At 33.9% G+C, this 22,628-nt stretch overlaps 2 protein-coding genes across 3 annotated transcripts in view; both read left to right on the top strand.

Annotated features, from left to right (window-relative positions):
- LOC128206261 (1-phosphatidylinositol 3-phosphate 5-kinase-like) overlaps window positions 1–14,035 on the top strand; it is a 57,376-nt gene extending 43,341 nt beyond the window's left edge. The window contains exons 38-47 of one of the 2 annotated variants that reach the window (XM_052908615.1): window positions 328–459; window positions 4,189–4,284; window positions 4,467–4,563; window positions 5,291–5,370; window positions 5,795–5,898; window positions 6,690–6,818; window positions 7,381–7,480; window positions 8,910–9,071; window positions 9,689–9,757; window positions 10,321–14,035. In XM_052908615.1, coding sequence (XP_052764575.1) covers window positions 328–459; window positions 4,189–4,284; window positions 4,467–4,563; window positions 5,291–5,370; window positions 5,795–5,898; window positions 6,690–6,818; window positions 7,381–7,480; window positions 8,910–9,071; window positions 9,689–9,757; window positions 10,321–10,463 — 1,112 coding nt within the window. In that variant the 3' untranslated portion in view covers window positions 10,464–14,035. The remainder of the gene's footprint in view (window positions 1–327; window positions 460–4,188; window positions 4,285–4,466; window positions 4,564–5,290; window positions 5,371–5,794; window positions 5,899–6,689; window positions 6,819–7,380; window positions 7,481–8,909; window positions 9,072–9,688; window positions 9,758–10,320) is intronic. The other variant, XM_052908616.1, reaches the window with a different exon arrangement.
- A 4,576-nt stretch (window positions 14,036–18,611) lies between these two features.
- LOC128204555 (uncharacterized) lies at window positions 18,612–21,186 on the top strand. The gene is made up of 3 exons (XM_052905964.1): window positions 18,612–19,028; window positions 19,369–19,532; window positions 20,005–21,186. Exons 1-3 carry the CDS (start codon window positions 18,612–18,614, stop codon window positions 21,167–21,169), a joined length of 1,746 nt encoding a protein of 581 aa, XP_052761924.1. The 3' UTR covers window positions 21,170–21,186.
- Window positions 21,187–22,628: the final 1,442 nt, after the last annotated feature.

The following is a 22,628-nucleotide window of genomic DNA, read 5'->3' as shown; positions in this document are numbered from 1 at the left end:
TTTCACTAAGCACACAAGGGTTCCAGCAAAAAAATACATTCTAACTTTATTTTGTTTAACCGAGGTGGGAGAAAAAGCATCTACCATGGCCGCTTGTGTAGGATAGGTTCATCCTTACCTCGCAAAGGGTGTTCTGCGGAAACCAGGTTTACTAGTAAACACCATACGCTCAGGTTGGGATGAACCTATCTTACTACAGCGGCCATCATGAGTGATACTTTTAATCTTGATATCTTCTGGAGATTTTTATTATAGCATGGTATATATGCATCGGTTTCTGGAACAGCATCCCTTTTATCATCCCTACACAATCTTTCACTTCACCAGCTAAACGCCCGTCTTCGGTGAAGCTGTCTTTCTTCAAGGGAGGTAATCGGGAAAGCTCATCGCGCAACGATCTTCCAGACACAGTGAAGTTTGTAAACAAGGCTGAGGGGCAGGTGTTGGAAAGCCCACAAGGTGCTTGGGTCTTTGCCTTTTATTCAATGCTTGCCTCCTTTACGCACTACTTCTGCTGTATAGCTTTGTATTATCCATCTTTGCAGAAATGAATAGGCTTGAACCCACATCCTATTGGGTGAAAGGCAGCATTTAACGAAGTGCATTTTGTCATTTGGCAGATATAAGGTGAAATGTCATGTACTTTCTCAGTGCTGATTTTCTACTCTTGTGTGTTAAGTATTTCCCCTAAAAACCATCGTTTACTCGAATTTTAATAATCTTATAGTTAAGGAAACCCAAAGATATTGCTAATATTTCTTTTATCTGTGCAAAAATCATATGCTTTTTTGGTTTTGAACATTAAAGTCAAATTAGTTTAACTTAAACATAATGATGTATTAAAAAAAATGAAATGTATCTCCTTCTTTGGTTTATTAATAGTGTATTATTGGCCATGTGCAGCACCCATTCTTAGCTAATATAAGCTAAATTTTGAATAGTTAACTTTAAAATGCAGGCGCGTAGGAAAGAAATTGACATTGGGGCCGCGGAAGGGGTGGGCTCAGGAGGGGTGTCCCCTCCCTCCGAGATTTTTTCAATTTTAAGCATTGAAAGACCCGATTTCCAATGAGTTCAGGTATTATTTTCATGTTTTTATTTAAACCTTTTTCCGTTAAAATAGTTGATAGATATAAACCTATTATCGTTTAGGCCACTCCTTTTTTATTTTTTGGTTTACAAGAATTTTTGGGAAAAATGTCCACCGGGCGGTCGAAAAAAAAGAAAAAAAAAAAAAGAAAAAAAGTCACAAAACATACTCTTAAAGGGTAAAAATCAGAGAACAACATAAAAACATTGAAAATTTATATCATTTACATGACATTTTAAATATTTAAACTGCTATTAATACATACATGTTTTAATACACTCAAAGTTTCAAAGTTCTAATTAAACACACAGTTTAAATCTTACATACTGTGCATATAAAACATCAATGAAATTGACTATAAAACATGTTTACATGTATAAACTACACTTTTTATCAAAGGTACATTGAATATCACTCAGCAAGACATTTGTTAAGCTTCAAGGGTATGTTAAAGCAAAAGTGAATGCAGAACACTAAACTGAACAATATTAAATTGAAAAAAAGAGAAGGCAATTTTGCGCATTAAAATACAAAAAATTGCACTGTATTAAAACAATACATACTATTTTCTAAACATTGTTTCAGTTATTTCAATATTGGAAAATGCCAATAAAGTGAAATAATTACCAATTTTGTAAATAAGGAAGTAACATTTTATGAAGACATTTGAGCTTTAACTTTGTGAAAGCAATTCCTGAAAAACTAAAAACCAAACTAGACGTAGATTTGAGTTTTAATAACCTTTACCATGGTGGGTCTTGCTTGTGTGTAACTCAATCCATGCTAAGTTCGGATATTTTCGGACCGGGATATTTACCATGGGATGTTCACCAAATCCATTTCGAATTCAAATCTTGCAGCAAATTACCACATCAGTACATAAAAATCACATAACAAAATAATAAATCTAGCATGTGACTTAACTTTATGTACCAATGATAGTAACAGAGAAATCCATAATTATGTATCGGATATTTTCATTTCTAACTCCGCCATTTTGTGTATGTACACGAGTTCACAGGGCATCTATACTTCATGCTTGTTTATTTTTCATTTTAAAGAGTATTCCTTGGTTACAACAACAAATCTCATTTATAGTGAAATATCAAGTTCATTACAAATTGAAATGGACTTATTCAAAATAGTTTTCCGTGTTATTTTATCTAAATGTTTTGCACACATTGTGACACAACTCATGGCATTAGTATTAAAATGTCATTGAGACATGTGTTCAACTCTTTCATTGTTTTTACTCTACTATTAACCCAAACACGAATAAACATGTAATCTAGAATAAACACAAGCTTTACATTGACTCAATAACAAGTATTTCCAAACCATTTTGTGATTTCAAATCCATAAACACCATCGACCGAACTTGTGAAACTAGGTCACCGGTGTCAACTTATTTACTTTCGATTTCACCACTCACACTTAGTGCATTGTTATTTGATATTTAACCATAAAATGTTATAAAATGTTTTTCTCACACATAATTTACAGATATTTGTGGCTACTAATTCGATGGCAGCCGCTGACAATTTTATTTTTTATCTATAAACAACAATATTTTCATGACGTAAATTGGCGGGGAATAACAACAATCACGTGACAGTTATTGTTTGTGTCGGCTGTTAAATTTGCCAGTGTTTATTGCTATTGTTATTGTAACAACTCCTGCATATTTAAATTGATTATTTCATACAATGACTGCTATCGTCAATTCCGCCATTGCCATCGGCGCTGCCATAACAGTTGACTGGCTCACATGCTATCACTATAAATTGGCAAATACGGCCACGGAACAACAAATCAGTCGAGATCTACTGCATTGGTACTCTTATCTGTGCGTTTTTCTTTCGTTTCGAACCAAAATCAATACGGTCGGGAAAATAATTTTGAAAAAATAGTGAAATTCATTTTTTATTTTTTTTTGTACTTTTCGGAAAATTAGACCCGCCGGTTTTGTAAACCAATTTATATAAAAGTAGTGGCCTTAGTAACATTTATTCACTATTACATTTAGACACTGACACATGGGCAAGATCGTGACCTTCAGAAGCTGACATGTCTTTGTCAGAGCCCTGCTTAGGTTGTCACTGTGCTTTAACAGTTCATACCAAAGTGTCACACCATAGAGAAAGTCGAATGAGGCCATCTGACTCTTCACACCAACTCACCAACAATGCGCGCTCTGGTCTCAGTGTCTTTTGTTGTCTCATAGGTGGTATCCCACAATTTCTGGAGAACGGAATAATTATCTAAGTCACTTTTCAAACACTCCACCCTAACAGTCCATCTAGTCGGGCACAGCACTCTAAATCCAGGTGTGGAGGGACTCATTTTCTTTCTCAGTTCTTCAACTACAGTTTTTGAAACATCAAAAATGATACAAACAATTATTGTCTTATTGCTTCTTCTTCCACTTACCCGTCTTCAATAATCTGCCGACTGTTTTCATGCCATTCATACGCCAATTAATTAGCTAAATGGTCTCAGGTTTAATTATGACATGGTGACCTGTTTATTCAATATCGTGTCGGACTGCTATTGATCTGTATGCCCGTAGCTTTATTTAAAATACGATTATTAAGAAAATCGGTATCAAATATTCGTGGCCCCATTGCCGTTACTAGCCAGAATATTGGGGCCGCAGTCGCGGCCCCTGCGGCCCCAGCTCCTACGCGCCTGAAATGTACAGTAAGTGTAGTTGTTCAAGCACTAGCTTCTCAAGCGGGCGATCCAGGATTGATATCCGGTCTGGGTACATGTGAGTTTTGTTGGTGGTCACCAAGCCCGCCAGACAAGTTGTTTTCTCCGGATTCTTGTGTTTTCCCTACAGTACAAGGCCTCACTCTTCCACAATATTGCACCAACAAGAGAGAGAATGAGCATTTTACATACTTAAAAAAATTGATTTAAATTTAAAATGTAATGACATTGATTTTCTAAGATTAGATCTGTTGGGGACTTAGCCATATGTGTTTTATGTACAATAACACCAATACTGCTGTAGTCATAGGATGTATGTGTTTTGTGCTTTTTTCCAAATTGCATTTACTCAATAACCGTTAATATCATATGTACATTTCCATCAGATGAAGGGGAGCATCCAGGGTTTACAGCCAGCATGTCTGAGGGAGGGGATAAAAACAGGAACGGGAAACAACCTGTTAATGACCATATAGAGCTTCGTAAGTTGTGCTCCTTTGATTGCGAGAAAGAACAAACATGTCTCTCTGGTAAATTTCTTGTAAAACTCCCTGTCACAGTCAGATAGCATTTGTTATCTATAAACAGATATTTTGCTTTGAATGGAAAGCAGTCAGCAGTCTCACGGCATGACTATACAAATTTCAATGCTCTTTTTTTCCAGAGTTTTCTGAATCTACAGCGAGGTTTTACTGCAAGGTCTACTTCGCGGACCAGTTCCGACAACTTAGAAAACATATATTCCCTGATGGTGAAGATGTGTAAGTTTAACAGAATATAATTATTTTGTATGCAATGTCAAACATTTCTTTAAGAGTAGGAACAACTATAATGTACATCTGAAACATTTGTAACCTTTCATCTTCTTGAATGCATATAAATAACCAGTACAATAAGTATCGAGCTTACTTGATGCAAATGCGTTCAGATTAGTGAAAAGGTCCTTACAATTTATGGGGTTACTCTGGTTTAAAACAAGCACACATATTTTGACAAGCACTTGAAGTATCAAATGTGTTATTTTAAGTGTCATACTAAGTTAAATAGAGCAGCATTTATTTAGTGTTTTACATGATTGTTTACTCAGTGACAAAAAAGTTTAGCTTTTCCCAATCCTTTTTGAAATGGTAAATTTTAAAGTTGCAAAGGCAACATTTAATTTTGTTGGTGGTTATTTATTGTTTGGGCAATATATTGTCTTAAATACAGTGGGATAACCCTGAATACCGTATCTGTGATTTTTGGTTATTTTTCGCACAAAATTTAATGGATAACCCTGAATACCGTATCTGTGATTTTTGGTTATTTTTCGGACAAAATTTAATGGATAACCCTGAATACCGTATCTGTGATTTTTGGTTATTTTTCGGACAAAATTTAATGTACTTAAGTGTAAAACAACTAAAGAATAATTCAGAAAAATGTGTATATTCAATTTTCCATATTCAAGGCCTGTTAACATTAAAATGTATGTGTTTATATTTTCAGTTACATTAGGTCATTGAGCAGGTGTAAGGCTTGGGAAGCCAGTGGGGGGAAATCAGGCTCTTCGTTCTGCAAAACTGAAGGTCAGTGACACTTAAGAATTGTCATACAGTCAAAATTCTCTTTGTCCAAGTCTCGGGAATTAATTTGAGGTAATAAACATTCAAAATTTAACCAAAATACATGAAGTATATAACTCAATCCAACTCATTTGAGAAAAAGTTCAACATTACCAGAACATCAAGATCGACTTTATGTATCAAGTTATCGGAGTCTATTGGCAAAACTTGAAGTCATCATTTCTTAGTAACTTTCATTCTAGCTGAGGATTTATGCTGAATTTTGCTGAATTTTAAAATTATTTACATTTATTTTTGTAAAAACTGATGAACTAAAGATGATTTTTTTTTGTAATTTGATAGAAATGCTTTTCCAAGTCTGAGTCTAGACTCGGACTTGAGCCCTGTTCATTTAAATTGAAAAACATACTATCCCTTATCTCCCCAGATGACCGGTTTATCCTGAAGCAGATGTCGGGCATGGAGGTGGAGTCATTTGAGAAGTTTGGACCTGAATACTTTCAGTACCTTGCTTCTATAGAAAAACAACAGGTCCGTAAACTTGTATTTCCTAGATTTTATTAATGCTTGTTTTGTGTGAAATCTATGGAAATTTGAGGTAAAATTTTCCACCATAGTTAAGTGTACAAGCATAATCATTAAAAAGAATGGTCCTAGCATATTGAGAAATATTACCATGAAAACTACAGGGACAAGATAAGTAAAATAAATTCAAAAATAAACCCTGTTAAGAGGCTTAAGGCAAGAGATTAAGCTACAATGAACTAGCAACACAAACCAACACATACACAAATACAAACACCACAAACAGACTACAAAAGCATCAAGAAAACTTTACCAATAAATGGTGGGATTACTGCCTTAGAACTATAAGTGAAACGAGGGTTCACTGGAACACAAGTCTACATGGGGCTTAAACTATGATCATTCCATAATGTTAAGATGGCTTTATTGATATTAGTAGTGATACAGTGTCTTTTTTTACGGGAGACCAATAGCGTAAGAAAACTTCATCTGTGTGTATCATAAATGGCTCAGGAATCAACAGACAAACTTAAAATAAGACAATACCTCTCAGGATTGAGTTGCTGTTATGATAAATTAGTAATGGTAACATCTTAGGGTTTTAAGGAACTGAAATTCAACATGCTATAGGACTATATATATTTTAATACTTCTAGAACTACATGCTTGTTATGATGTTATCAGTAGAGAAGTGAACTCAATTATAATATTTGGAGGCGGTGCCAATATAGCTAGGCATGGTTGACAGGTTGACATTTATAAAACAATAAACATTACAATAATTGCATATATTACAGAAGCCAACAGCTATTGCTAAGATAGTTGGGGTGTATCGTATTGGGTTCCGGAACCAGCAGACAAACAATGCCATGAAACAAGACCTTCTGGTGATGGAAAACCTCTTCTATAAAAGGACCATATCTCAGGTAAAAGCAAATTCAATGTTCAAAGAGGCAATGTTCATGTTATGAAAGTTTTAATTTGATGACGTTTTTTATGATCCATTTATTGATGCATGGGAATAAAATATGCAATAGGAACTCAAATGTTTATTATTCATATAAAATTATGAAAGCTGCACTCTCACAGATTAAAAGTTTTGACAACTTTTTTATTTTTTGTCTTGGAACTACTGTAGCCAGTTTTTGCGAAAATCCATGGAAACCAGTTAAATAAGACAGCTGACAAAAAATGAGATCCCAGATTTTTATATTTAAGTTCAAAAATTGATATTTAAAGAGATTATGCATTTTTCTTAAACCGTTAGTAATGGTTTAAGTCATAAAACATTCATTTCCTGCAATCTGATCTTTTGTCAGCAATCTTATATCATTGGTTTGCAGATATTTACACAAAAATTAGCTCTTTCCAAGATTTTTTTTAAAAAGTTGTAAAAATGGTAAATCTGTGAATGTGCAGCTTTAATATATAGGTATAAAATATTTACAAGGAACACGAACAGTTATCCATTTATCTATCTACTTTCAGACATATGACCTGAAGGGTTCTGAGCGTAACAGGCTCGTGAAGACGGCCAGGAAGCCGGGCAAAGATGAAGTGGTGCTACTCGATGAAAACTTCCTTAGAGGTAAAAAAAAATTTGTGCTGTACTGGAAATGTTTGAACTTTATGTTTGGTTTGCTGCAAATTTATACTATTTTTGGGTTGTCTTTTTAGCACAGTGGTTAGCCTACTTGCTTTTCTCCTAGGCGACAGGGGTTTGTTTCCCACCTGGGTGCATGTGAGTTTGGTTTATTGGCACCTCTAGGTACTCTAGTTTCCCGCGAAACACAAGACCACACTCCCACGTAACATCGATCATAAAATAGTGATTAATATAATATTGAAATCACTTGTTCCACAATCTTTGTAAAAAAATAAGTTTAATATTTGTGGTTATAAATGCAAATGATATCATGATCAGCTTGTTCAGCATAAAAAGAAACAAAACACTATAACATTCTATGTGCCTTTTGTGACGTAATACTGTATTACGTTAATTAACGTTATATTTAAGATATAATTAAGATTTAATTCAATGTATATGTGTCTACATACTGTATGTTTAGTAATGTAGGGCATATTTGATTGTCATTTGAATATGAAGGTGGTTGACAGCCGACCTGGTACAAATGTACAAAATGGTCATGTTAATTACAAAAACGCGTATTCCTTGGGTTGTAAAGCTGTCATATTTATATAACAAAGTAGTATAAGAGAGATGATTTTGGATGTAAAAAGAGAGGGTTAGGCAAGGCAAGGAAAGCGGCCTAATGGACGGCAGTTAGGATGCGGGATTACCTTAAATGTCATGCTGTATTTAGAACTTATTATTATACTTAGAAAGAACGTGGAACAATAAAGAACTGACATTCGAACGGTTGTTGTTTAATAACTTAAAGACTTCCAACAAGTTAAGTGAACAGTAAGCATTACGTGACACTTTTAAGCACTGTAGGAATCCATTGTTAATATAGCCACCCTCAAAGACAAAGTTATCAGCAATCACTTGCAGCTTCCAGCCAGTAGCTGTGTTATGCGGTTGTATCAAAATTGAATTATCAAACACTTCCTTTGTGTTCAACAGGCAGAGAAGAAAACCACCTGTACACACAGCCACACTCAAAGACATAGTATTGATGCATTTTATAAGCCACAATTCTTAGTTCCTGATAACAATCTTTACACCAAGCCCTGACCACTCACCAGGTCTGGCAAAGATGTGAAATCTCAAAATATGTTCAAAAACAATTCTTGCGAAATGTTTTTCCTAAGTATTCTAAATATAAAAAAAGTCACAAGATAATTATGCTTAGCTTCAATTTTAAACAAATCTGCCCTTGCGTCTTTTAGGTAGTGTAGAGAACCCCCTGTACATACGGGCACATTTTAAGACGGTGTTGATGCAGGCTATAAGTCATGTCTCCCAGTGCCTAGCGACTAAACTAATTAAAGATTAAATAAGCTGTAAGATAGTTACTCTTCAAATTGAAAAAATCTGCCCCTTTGTCTTTCAGGTAGTGTAGAAAATCCGTTATACATACGGCCACATTCCAAGACAGTGTTGATGCACGCTATTAGCCATGACTCCCAGTTCCTGGCAAGTAACCTTGTGATGGACTATTCCCTTCTTGTTGGACTTGATGAACAGAAGAAGGAATTGGTAGTCGGAATAATTGGTAGGTTGTTTAACCATTTTTGAAAGAAATTGAAATTTATTCATGAATATATTATGACTTTCTTTTGTAAATTGAGATTAAAATAGAGTGACTCATAACAAGATCATCTATTGTTTGCATCAGTTGAAATTAATTTTGTGCTTTGCCTTTCAACACCTGAGATGAAATTATTAAATAATATGTTTTCGAATGTTCACTATCTATCTCGAAGTAGTTCCCAAAGAACAACTTCAACATAGCAGATTTTGACTGTATAACAACAGCTTTGAATTTGAGATAAGAAACAGCTATATCTGAGCCTGCATGTTTGTACAAACATGAAAGTGCTCACCTAGCTTCAACACCTGCTATTTTGGTTGATTAATTTACTTTAAAGACAGATGAAAGCTGATATGAATCACTCTCAGTTTTATCCTGGGCAAATGTTAGTATTGTTTCCATTGAAAGGCCAAGAGCTTCTTCCCACAGCTTCTTGGGTGAGAGGCAGACACCCATACCAGTAGGCCACTCATCCTGTTTCTGTTCAAATTATCATTTGCATAATTTCCTTAACTTTAGAATGAAATGATTAATGAAATTAAGTCTGCAGAATTTATTTATATACATTGGTATTTTAGATTACATTCGAACATTCACATGGGATAAGAAGCTGGAGACCATTCTGAAATCACACATTGGAGATCGAGGTAAGATTTAAGAATTATGGGACAGCTCACATACAGAGAAATTCATACACCTTTGGCTCTGTCAAAACATTTGAATACAAGGTTTATACTTTTCTTAAGTGATTAAGTAAGAACTTACAGGCATTTTGTTAAGTGCTAAATGCTACGAACAAAATTTCAAATTATGAAGTTGCACAATCACATATATGTATGGAGTTCTTCTAAGTTGAAATTAGACAGTAAAGTAGCATACACAACTGGCAGGCACAAGTGAAGTGAGTCTGCTTGGGTCGGACAAAGGTTTTTCTTCAATGACCTTTTTATTTTTATTTTATCAAAGTTGAAATAAAAATCAAAGTGAAGGATAGAAATAGTAAAGCTGAAAGTGCATAGTATTAAATCAAAATTTTCAATTTAAATACCACTTATAAGTTAAATATAGCATTTTTATTTTTTTCTGTCACCATTTTTGGTTGCAGACTCAAAAGGTTTTCTTAAACCTATGCAGACTTACTTTAGGTGTACACTTCTGCACAATATTTATTTATCCTAATTTAGTTTACTCTTTGACTAAACTCTTGCAGGGAAAATGCCGACAGTTGTCTCCCCTGAGGTATATAGGACAAGGTTTCTGGACGCCATGAGTAAATATTTCCTGCCTGTACCGGATCAGTGGTCAGGGTTGGGCAAAGACTGGACGCCGGACCATTCGTATCCAGGGAAATAGCTGGTTGTGAAGTTTTAATCACGGAAAAGCATTCCACAATAATGAGAAAGTGTTTTGAGATTTCATATCAGTGCAAGACCAGTGATCATGGCTGGGTAAAGACTGGATGCCGGACCATAGCTATCAAAGGACATATTGGAATTGCTGTTGAACATTCCATAAGTAAATAGTTTTGGCTTGTATCAAGTCTGTTATCACAAATATCTGTGTAATTATTTTGGTTTGCTTTAATTGCATTTAGCATAAGCTCTGTTGAAAGAAATATGAATGAAAATTAGAGCGAAACACCAAAGTCCAAAATCTTAAAGATTCTTTTATTAATAGAAATTATAAGTAATATTTGGTACCAAATAATGCTTTCTAATACAGACCCAATTCAGCAGATTTTGTGAAAATAAACTATGTCTTGTCTTTCCCATACATTGCCAATGCTATTCTTAGGAATGGCTGAAACTTAATTTAGGAAACATTGTCACAAAAACAAATACTTATTTCCTGTGCAAAGCACAAATGCGCAGTTACTGGGGATTATAAGTATACACATTGTCACAAAAATACACATCCCCTAGAATCAATCCTTACTCACTCTTTCTTACTAATTCGATCTTGTACTAAGACGAAAAACAACATGTAGAGTATACAAATGTTTAATTTGTTGTAAGCGTCATGGCCAATCAACTGTACATACACAAACATTTTCACATATTTCAACATATACTAACATAAACAACACATTTTCATTGAAATTATTCAAAAAGCATTGATATATCTATGTAACAACACAACTTTTGTTAAACATAAAGACAAAATTTTGTATATCATAATGTATACTGATTTCAAGAATATAATGATGAGTTCCGATGTTTGCTATGAATGAACCCGTTAAGTTTTTTGAAATAAAAAAAACGTCGGACATGCTTGTACACAGCTTGGTGACCATGCGCTGAATGAATCACTCAATATTGCACGGTAAACACGTGCTCGATAGAGCCCGAAATCATAGCGCCCCCAGGCGTATCGTTTCGGAACGATACAAGGGGAAACAATTTTCTCCTAATTCTTTTCAATCAAACGTAGAAAATTATATTTGTCACAAAAATTCAATACTTACTATCTGTGCTAAGGATTTATAAAGATTTGGTAGCCAAATGCAGATGCCAAAGTAATGGGGATTTTAAGTATAAACAGTGTCACAAGCAAGGCTGAAATGCATATAGACACTCTTTAAGCTAACACCAAAAAATGAAGAAAATTTCTTTGACGAAAAATGCATGTACAAAACACTTCTCTGTTATATTTGCATAGTCGGTTGACACAGCGGGCTAGCTTTACGTCGACTTAAGATTTGTAGTAGCATTTGAGCTTAAGAGGTCTGGAAGGGTGCTGCACCCTGTAGCTTAAAATATCACCCTTCTGCCCTCATGGTGATCAGCATGTGCACCCTTTTGCCTTTGTAGAATCAAATTGTTCTTTTGCTTTGATTTGATAATATCATAAGTATACTTCACTTAAAAAGTTGCAGGTGACACCTAATACTTTTTCAATTAAATACAATTTCTAACATTTTATGTCATACATTCATGTTCATGTTCTTCACAGCCTGATACAATGCCCCCTTTCCACCCTTAACAACCTGTCTCTCTTGCAGCACCCTTTTTAAAATCTGGCTAAAATCCTATTTCTTACCAAGGACTTTCTCAACAGGAGCATTTTTATATATGGGTTTTATTATTATAATAATTATGTTTTCACTGTATTCGCATTCTGTATAATTATTATAGTATCTGTCTTATTAATAAATTTCGGACTGATTTTTTCGACACTTTTTGAAACTGAAATCGGTCTGGCTTGGTCAAAATCGGTCCAGACCGGCAAAATGCAGGTTTTGAGAAGCCCTGGTCTTATATGGTAAAAATAGATCAATATCATAATGGCAACTCTTGACCTTATATTTTGATATAGTGTACTATTATTGTGATCTTTTTACTGGTTTATTAAGAAATAGCAGTGAATGGAAACATGATAATATCAGCATTTGAAACAGTACATTTATCAAAACATAATTTTGCTGTTTCTCTCCTTTTTGACCATTTTACAGTAAAAAAACTAGGTAAATGCAGTACAAGCTTGGAAAAAAATGATGTCATATTGGGTATAAGATCATTTGGCTATATTTTGCTTCAATTTTCTAATTTAATGTCAGAATTATAATCATGAAAGGGCAAATGAAATTATTTCACTCATGGCAAAGCCATTAGTTTTGTCAAATATTACTGTTAAAACTCCTTTGGTGGATTTTTTTACACTGGTAAACTGAACCCATCATAGTATGTTCTATATGTCTTGAATTGTAATCTTAGATTTATAATAGCCAGTTTTCAACAGGCAGGCACCAACTTATGACATCATGTTAAAATTTTCATGTTTTCACTGACTTAATTATAAGACTAAAGTCTAAATTGTTATAGTTAGTAAATTCTAATTTAGAACCTTGCAATCGAGGACTCAGATTTTAATTCATAATTATTGTTTATTGTTCTGTATATTGCGGAATTTAGGATTATCGCCTTTAAAGGTTAAAAGTACTTGTTAATTAATATATGGTAATCCGTTATAAGGTGACCTTGCATTTCACAAGTCAAGTAGGAGTTTATTTAATTGAAGGTTTTTTGAAAATGAATTTAACTATAATAGGTGTTTAATCAGTAGATATTTTATTGTTGAAAAAAGGAAGGTGTTGGAATTCATTTTAAAACGATAATCTGATTAGGAATGAAGTTTAACATTATTAAAAGCTACTTAGTTTATACTAAAAGTCTTATTTATTTAAGCTTTATTATTAAGACAGCTAAAAGCTGATTCTAATCACTCTTTAGTCAGGTTTCTGTGCAGAAACCTGTATGGCATCCTTTTTGTACGGCTCTGAGAAAGTACCACTGGTTGGGAATGAACCCTCAAAATTATGTGTTAGAGTTTGACATCTTTACCACTAGACACTGAAAGCTATTTATCAACTGATATTAAATAAACAGAATATATGATGTCTAAATAATGATAAAAAGACTTAGCTCTACAGGCAGTCGTAAAATATTTAAAAAGTTTACCTACAACATTTAAAAGACAATAAGTACTTATTAGACTGACAGCTGTATTATGCAACAATTTTATTGCTTAAACATAAAAATAACTATTTACGTTCGTGCAAAATATATACTAGTAATAGTAGTAATACTAAGATTGTCGCAATTTGAAAGGTTTAGTTTATTTTTCCTCTTTTTTCTCCTTTTTTGCACGAAATTTCATTTACAAGTATATTCTTCATCTAATTTGATTGACACTGATGTTGTCCTTCAACCATTCAATTGACAAAGAAATGGATTATGTTGTGGCAATGAATGTGTACTAGTACAAAAATGTCAAGGTTTTGTGATTCAATGGATCACCTCTGACAAACAACCTCAGACAGGTGATCAGGCAGTGGAGCTATTAAAGCTGCACTCTCACGGATTTACCATTTTTCCAACTTTTTTTATTTTTTGTCTTGGAATTAGCAAACTTTTGTGTAAATATCTGCAAACCAGTGATGAAAGACTGTTGACGAAAGATAAGATCGCAGATTTTCATATTTCCATTTCAAATTTAATGTTTTATGGCTTAAACTGTTCCTTACGGTTTAAGAAAAATGCATAAAACATCCATTTTGGAGTGGAGATATGAAATTCTGCGATCTGATCTTTTGTCAGCAGTCTTTTATCACTGGTTTTCAGATATTTACGCAAAAAATTGCTCGTTCAAAGACAAAAAATAAAAAAGTTGTCAAAACGTTCAATCTGTGAGAGTGCTGCGCTTTAAGGCTCCCATTCCCTTCATCTTAATTTAGAGTGAATTACATGTGCATCATTCTTGCCATTCTTGTTTTGGCTTTTTTTATCATGATATTTGCTAAAAGATATAAGGTACCGGGGTATTCAAATTGTTGCTTTTAGAATATTTTGTGATGTGTAAACATATGTTTGAATAACAAATGTCCATTCTTATTGACTATGTGACGCTTTAGTAAAACATTAGTCAAGCTCTTTACATATTTGAATAAACTGACTATTATTGTGTTTTATGAAAGGTGAAAATGTAATTTTCAACATTCCAGTTTGAATTTCTGTGCAATGTAATTGCGGTCATTACTTACTTATTTAATTTTGTTTTATTCTTTACAATGTTATAGTTATTACATGTATATATTTTGATTTTTTTCTTTGTTTGTTTATTGTGTGGTTGTAAGTTGTTTTTATGTATTTTTTCAGTTTTCCTGTTTAATTTGTTGAATGTCGATGATTTTAAAAATGTTATCTGTTGATTGATGGAATGATTACAAGTACTTAAGATATCAGATGTACAATTACAGTCAAAACCTGATGGCTTGGTATCGCTGGGCTCGATTTGCTCGTTGGCTTGAACTTGATGTAAAGGACCAATTTCGTTTGACTTTATGAAAGCATTCCCCTTTTGCTCGATATTTTCATAGCTTGAAGTATTTTGGCTGGTCCCCGGGATGTTGAGTCAATGGCATTCAACTGGATGTCAACTGTGCATGCCTTGTGACCCCATATTATGTTACTATCGCTTAAAAAGGTTTTTTAAGTAGTGAAAGAATAAAATATATGTAAAAAATATACCCATATGCATATATCTTGCATATCTTGAAAGATAGCACAGTAGGTCAATTCAAGACTGATTTAAGTTGAAACAGCAATCAAATATACAAACTGCAATATCTGTATCTGTAGTGTATTTCAGTCATTTTGTTTTATTTTAAAAAGGCATCAATCAATAGCCTTTTAAAGGGACTACCGTAGTTCATGGTTTGTAAAATGCACTTTACACAGATTTTTTCTATTAAGAAATAAAGTATGACAAATCATTTGGAATTATAAATTAAGATACTGACAGCTGGAATCCTTCAACAAATTTCGGTTTATGCTCAAATGTTCTTGACTATTGGTGGGCGTTCACTCCCCACTAATACCAGATTGGTTTTAATTTTTTCATTGTATTTTTTTCTACAATTTCGATATCAAAGAGTTAAATAATCATAAAAGCAGTGTTTTCAGATGCATAAATGGGAAAATAGTTTTTTGTGCCAAAACATAAGAGAGTCCCTTTACATGGTAAAACAATTAGATGGGGTCAGCAGGCATCAAAATTTAACATGAAAACCAATGACATGAAAAAATCAAACAGCTTCTATGTACATCTAATACCTTAAAATTATCAAAATACTCAATTTTTCAGTTATTATGTCATATTATGAATGTTTTATTATAGAGGTATAACTGTTGTTTTTGATTTCCTATTTTTCTTTATTATAAATTAATTTATATCTTTGAGAGTTATGTTTAGCATAATAATTCAAAGAAATAGTTCATGATAAATTATGTAAATATATAAAATTTATGTTTATTACAGCGCTCTCAAATAATTCTTTGACTTAGTTAAAAGTATTTGTTTTTGATGTTGAAATGCATATACCATTTTTTGCCAGCATCAATATTAATACTGGTCACAAATCAAAAGAAGACTTTGTCATAAGCCACTTGTTAAAAATGAGACCATGTTATTTCCTATAGGACAATAGTTGCAACCATTTGTATTCAACTTGGATAAGTTGTCCACAGGTTATCTTTAGGCTAGTTTGCACAATTGAATGATTTGATTGGTTTATGTTAGTTTTTGGATAAATATTGACCAATCAATTTAAGGCTAACTTTAACCATATCAAAGAATTAACCAGTTTTATACAGTTGGCTGCATCCTTCTTTTGCAGGGTATTTGTTCATCTAACACTGTTGATATTATTTTGATTTATTGAAGCTTTGTGCAATATTTTGGGATTACAATGGGAAATAAAGAAAATAAATAATAATGCTTTGTTTCTTTGGTTTACAAGGGAATAGTAAAGCCAGTTTTGATTGGATACTAGTATTGTCTAAGTCTTTTTTAAGCTGTCTTTGTCAAGCCTCTACAACCTGTTAATGTGTATAGCAATCGAATGTGTGATACAAACATGTTTTACAATGTATTAAGCTTGCGGAAAGGGTTGTACGTCTTGCGAAGGAAAAAGTCTTGGCATTGTAAAGGCCTTGGCCTCCTTTTCGGCCTCGTCGGCATACAAATATTTTACCTTTGTTGTCACCCAAGAACCGTTCAATATATTCAAATGAAACTTGGTACACCTGTTACAATATACAGTATAAGCATGTTCAGCAATGCAAGTAGCTCTGGCTTTTAAAACATGTTGAGTTATGCCATCCTTTCGACTAAAACACAACATACGTGCATTGTCGTTTGTCATTGTCGCGGCGCTCTTGTTCTGATATCAGTAGCAAGAAATGTCAGAGGACAGCGTGCTACACGGTTTAGTACCACAGGTGCTCGTCACATTGCCTAGATACAGTAACATTTTTTATTATTATTATTTTTTTTATTATTTTTTTTTATTTATTGTTTTGGTCAGGATAGTGAATATATGTCATTTAAATAAAAATATTCCACAAATTTTAATGAAAAAAAGTTAGTATATATATATATATATATATATATATATATATAAATTATATATATATACTTTTATATATACTAAGTGTGACGAGCACCTGTGTTTAGTACCCTTTTTCAATTGATGACGTTTCAACAAGGACCAGTTTGCATATAATGTTACCGAGTTCATTAATTCCATTAACAACTTACTCTTTTTATAAATCAAAGACATACTTAAGTTCAAAGTGAAAAGTGTGCAAGTTTTGCATTTAGCATTCTTCGACATTATAATCCGATACACATCAATAAAACAATGGTAAAAATAGAGGCAAGCACGATTTCCAACCCAGTGATCTCCCTTGACAAGCGGAACAGATCTCTTGTCAGAATTGATTTCAGCTATATTACCTAAATAATCTTTTTTAAATGTTTTTCCTTCTCTCTTTTTTGATATTTATCAATTTTCAATTATTTAAAGGCCTAGTTTAATTTCTATAAGTGACCCCCCCCCCCCAAAAAAAAAAAAAAAAAAAAAAAAAATAAACAACAACAACAACCGTGTACTAGTTCACAACCTCTGATAATTGATCTTAATCGCATTTCCTTATTGGCTTATCTGATCTCCAATCTGAGTATCCTGCTGTGCAGTTCTTGATGTCTTATCACTAAAATGGACCCTAAATGGCCATGAGCCAATAAACCAATACACAGGAAATTGGCCCCTACTGTGACGCCAGTGCCATTAACAAGAGATGCACAGCAGGGGATTATCATGTCAAACATTCCTTAAACTTTGCCTTTAAGGGGCGTAGAGGTTAACCTCGAAGAATATATTAAAATTAAAGATAATTTACAATCTACCGATATGATGTATGGTCACGTGATCTGCATGACGGCAGTGATTACTGTAAGGGCATTCGGAACTCCTCGGCCATTTTATCGAAAACAACCTCGGATGTATGCCGGTACATCTGTTGAAGTAGTTCGTAAAATGTTGAATTATATCATTAGTTAAATGTAGTGTTTTAGAGTTGTATTTATTGATCTAAGTTTAAATAAATTGTCATTGAATTGTATTATAGCAAACATAATGAAGAATCCCAAGAGTTAAGTCACAAAGTTTAACTGCTAAATAAAATTACTACGCGATCTACTTGCAGCGGACTTAAACGTACCACTTTTTGAGTGTGTAAACCATCCAAATACATCCGAGGTTGTTTTCGATAAAATAGCCGAGGAGTTCCGAATGCTGTAAGGGAAGTAACACTGCGTGGAGTTTGGAACAAGCACAGTAGCATGATATTTATCTAAGATTCTGTTTAGAGCCTCATGGGTTATGGCCTCACAAATACTTAACAAGCGAAACAGAATGCCACATAACAACACACATTATATTACACAAATATCAAAATATCATCATTAGTTATGATACTTTGAATACCTGAATAGTTACTGCGAGATACATAATACTTTATTAATAAGTGCAATGTTGATACAAAATAAAAGGCCACGCATGCGCAGTAGATAATTGTCCTTTCCGATAACTTGGTTACTTCCCCTGATTTCTAAGGGAGGCTACTCCATTTCCTACTTCCGGGGAATACATTTTGCAAGATGGCCGACGTAGACAATGAGATCACTGGGGCGTGTATGAATAACAATGAGTTGACACCATTTAAGGTCGTCGATTTGAAAAGATACCTTGCGAACCGGAAATTGAATGTATCAGGTCTTAAATGCGAATTGATTGAGAGGATAAAAGGCGCATATAGACTTTCTATAACTGACAAACGCGTGCTGGAGGAGAGAGATCGGGAAGAAAGAGAGAGAAGAGCAACCGAACGCTTTATCCTCCCATGTGGCGAGGGTCTTCCACCGCCATCAACACTGAAGGCATGGAAGTCCACTATTGATCTGTTTCCTGCTGTAGAGGAAAAGGATATATACAACTACATTGTACTGAAAAGAGACTCGAAACGTCAATTGAAGGCGAGGACTTATTATGTGGACGGACATGTACAGAAAGTTGAGGTATGTCAAATAGTGAGTTTATAATAAGTCTGAGGCTGTTTTTTCTGCCATGTTTACTTCATCTAGTTATATAATTAGCTCAAGGGGACTATTTTGACTTGGACATAAAAATAATTTGGTGTGAAAAATGTACTCAACATTTTTATGTAGGCGGGGCTAGCCACAATTAAGGGGGGTGTGGTGGATGCAAGCACATGTATGTGTCGAACCACACTGACTATATACTTATCTTAATTTTAAAAAAAATAATGTATTTTGTACAATTTTCATATGTTCTATGATGTATGTTGTTTATTTATTGTCATTTAAATTAAAATATTATTTATAATTTATTCTTCAGGTCCATCTCATAAGCGAAGAGTGCAGCCACTGTTATGTTCAAGCTTCCGTGCTGCCATCATTTCCAACTGCAGACAAAAGAAAGTCACCAGAGTACCAACCCTGGATCCTTCTGTCGAAAGTGACTGGCTGCATACACTCCGCGTTCTGCAACTGTCCAGCTGGGTAAGTTGAATTAATTTGTGATAAATCAAAGTCTCTGATCTGCATTGATGAAAGGTGTCAAACCCACACACGCTAGGCTATTTTGTCAGTATTATCAAATACTTAAACTTGGGGCATTCTTCAAACTATTTCATATCTTCTTATCAAACTTGGTACACTTGTTACAAGAGACAAAAAAGCACATGTTATAACTGTCATAATTTTGGCTTTCATGGTTAGCTGAGTTTTGCTATTTTTTTCTGAATGAAAGAACAGGCGAGCTTATGTATTGATTCAATGAACTCCCTTCACCGTGTTGGTGTTTACTTATGGCACTGTTTGTGTTTTGTATGTTCATGGCCTACCAGGAAATACTAAGTGTAAAATACTGTGTATTCACCTCCATTTTCAAACTTTAATGTTTTGGAATATACATGTAAGTATAACAAGTAAAAAGGCACACATGTAAATGAATTTTTTTATTTTCATCTAGTGAAGGTGAATGCTGCAACCATATTGGTGCCCTGCTGTATGGACTTGAAGACCTGACGCGTAAAAAAACCCTTGCTCCAACATCCAAACCCTGTGCCTGGAACAACTTCAGCATGCTGTCTGCACCACGGAAACGTAAGCTGTCGCCTAGGAAATCTGAAGATCTTATGTTCTCAAAGAAGAAACTGTACAACGTGTCAGTACGTAAAGTTTCTGTAAACAAAAACCATGAACTGAACTCTATCAATGGATGCACTGTTAACATTGACAGATTTAGGCAGAAACTGGTTGGTTCGAAGTTGAATGTAGGCTGGTTAAAAAACTTTGAAATTGAAACAACTGAAAATGAACCAGATCTCCCTGTGTTACATTCTGTGCCATTCAACTACCATGATAGTGTAAACTTGAGGGACAGTTCTAGTAAGACAGTGTTTTTGGATCATTTTGACTCTTTGAAGCAAAGCGCTGAAGAAATTCAATTAACTGAAATCTTAACAAGGGGCCAAAAAAGTGGGAAATGGCAAGAGGCCAGAAAAGAACGCCTAACAGCTTCAAACTTTGGCAGCATCTGTCGTAGGAAAGAATCAACTGAACCTGACGGACTCCTGCGGCAGATGTTGTATTCCAATTTCACAAGCAAGTACACAGAATATGGAATTAAACATGAGAAGGCTGCAAAGAGAATGTATGCGAAAGCAATGCAAACTGACCACAAAGGACTAGCAGTTAAAGACAGTGGTCTAGTTGTATGTGCCGACAGACCCTACCTTGGTGCCAGTCCAGATGGGCTTGTGTTCTGTTCACATTGTACAGAAAGTGTTGGTCTGGTTGAGATTAAGTGTCCTGCCTCTAAGAAATGGAGGATGCAAACGCCTGAGGAATGCTGTGAAGACAATGATTTTTTTTGTCAGTTAGAGAATGGCAAGGTGTTACTCAAGGAAACACACAAATATTACTACCAGGTCCAAGGGCAGATGGGAATCACCGGGAGGAAATGGTGTGATTTTGTAGTTTGGACATGTGTAGGTCTTTCTATACAGAGAATTGCATTTTGTGAATCATTTTGGCTGAAAATGTTGTGTCAACTTGACAGATTTTGCCTTGAATCATACATTCCTGAACTGTACGCACAACGTGTTAAAAGGGGAATGAGTCTGTTCAATTGATTTGTACATCGTCTAGTTATGTGTTGTTTATACATGTACATTTGAATGATCAATAATGGCAATTTATGTGAATATCTTGTTTGCTTTCAGTTATTTTCATAACTATATTCAAAATGAAACTCCAAAATGACTGTATTGTTACTATAATTTGAAACCATGAATAAAAAAGTTGTAAATCTAAATTTTGGGCAGTATTTTGAAAGTATGTGTACTTTTGTCAACATATTGTGATTATGCGATGCTGTAAATCTACTTTAATTATTTCCTTGTTTTATGTTTGACCTTTTCTACTTTTCCTTTCCATTTATCTAGTTTTCAGGGATGTATTTCTGAGCTTAATAAATGGACATATGTTTAACCTTTCAAGTGTGTTATTATTGCATTTTGTGTGCAGGATAGTGATAGCGTTTATATTGCCATTGTTTAAAGAAGTAGCTGAGTTTTACTCTAAAACAATTGAAGATGTTCAATTGAATATTGGTTTGCATGTAGCTACTGCACGGCCCATAACTCAAGACTGTCGAGTTGTTCTCCTTTTCTGACTTGCTAATTAAAAACAACGAATGAGTGTTACTTTCTTATGTTTGCAGGGTGCAAAACTTAAAGGGGCTATACACCGTGTGATGAAATATCGAAAAAAAAAAGAAACTTGTCAAAAACTGACATAAACTTGGTATCAATGTGTACAATGCATTGAAACTAACTAACTGAAGTACCACATACCGTAGTATACAATTAATTTATTTTCGCATTATTTTTTCCATATTTCTCCATTAATTTTTTTTTACTGGGTATGTATACCTAGTAGAATTCATTCTTATGCGTGATTTGCTAGTTGATGATATCATGGGATATAACCAAGTAAGGTATATTAGCTTAAGCATTCATATGGTTTCGGATAAGCCTTCGTAGCAAAGTGGATACAACACTGGACAGCTATTTTGGTGACACTAGTTCAATCCATAGCTCAATTTTCTTTTACATTTTGGTATTTCTTTACCATTATCATATCAGAAGAGTAAAACATTTTATTAAATAATTTGTCCTGAGATTTGTTACAGAAAAAAACTTTATTGGTGCCAATCTGGTGTACAGTCCCTTTAAACATTGGGACATATTTAGCATGGGGCTAGTTTTTTTAATCTAATGTATCTTAAAGTTAACATTTGTCGGGCATTTCAGTTTGATCTATGGCACTCTTGCCTATTCTTATTTCCACTTAGTTCAATTATGAAACTGATATGAAAATGGTTCATACTGAAAAATCCTTTAAGCAATTCAATACTAATGATTTGAAGTACGTGGTAGATCAATTACACATGGCAAATAAAAAAAAACTCATTTCAGAGCCAAACTTAATAAGTGATCTTTGACTTTTATTCTTAGAAATGTTACAAATAATAAAACCACAAAATACAAAGCAGATGTTTCACAAACAAAAAATTATATCAATAAATTG

Source organism: Mya arenaria, chromosome 10 (genome assembly GCF_026914265.1).
Source record: "Mya arenaria isolate MELC-2E11 chromosome 10, ASM2691426v1".
NCBI lineage: Eukaryota > Metazoa > Mollusca > Bivalvia > Myida > Myidae > Mya > Mya arenaria.
This window is presented reverse-complemented; position numbering and strand designations above follow the sequence as displayed.

What these genes read in the sequence shown, in the direction of transcription:
- LOC128204555 (XM_052905964.1), top strand. Translation starts at nt 18,612, where the DNA reads ATGGCCGACGTAGACAATGAGATCACTGGGGCGTGTATGAATAACAAT. An exon ending in GACATGTACAGAAAGTTGAG is followed by an intron (nt 19,029 to 19,368) that starts GTATGTCAAATA and finishes TTTATTCTTCAG; the next exon opens with GTCCATCTCATAAGCGAAGA. An exon ending in TTCTGCAACTGTCCAGCTGG is followed by an intron (nt 19,533 to 20,004) that starts GTAAGTTGAATT and finishes ATTTTCATCTAG; the next exon opens with TGAAGGTGAATGCTGCAACC.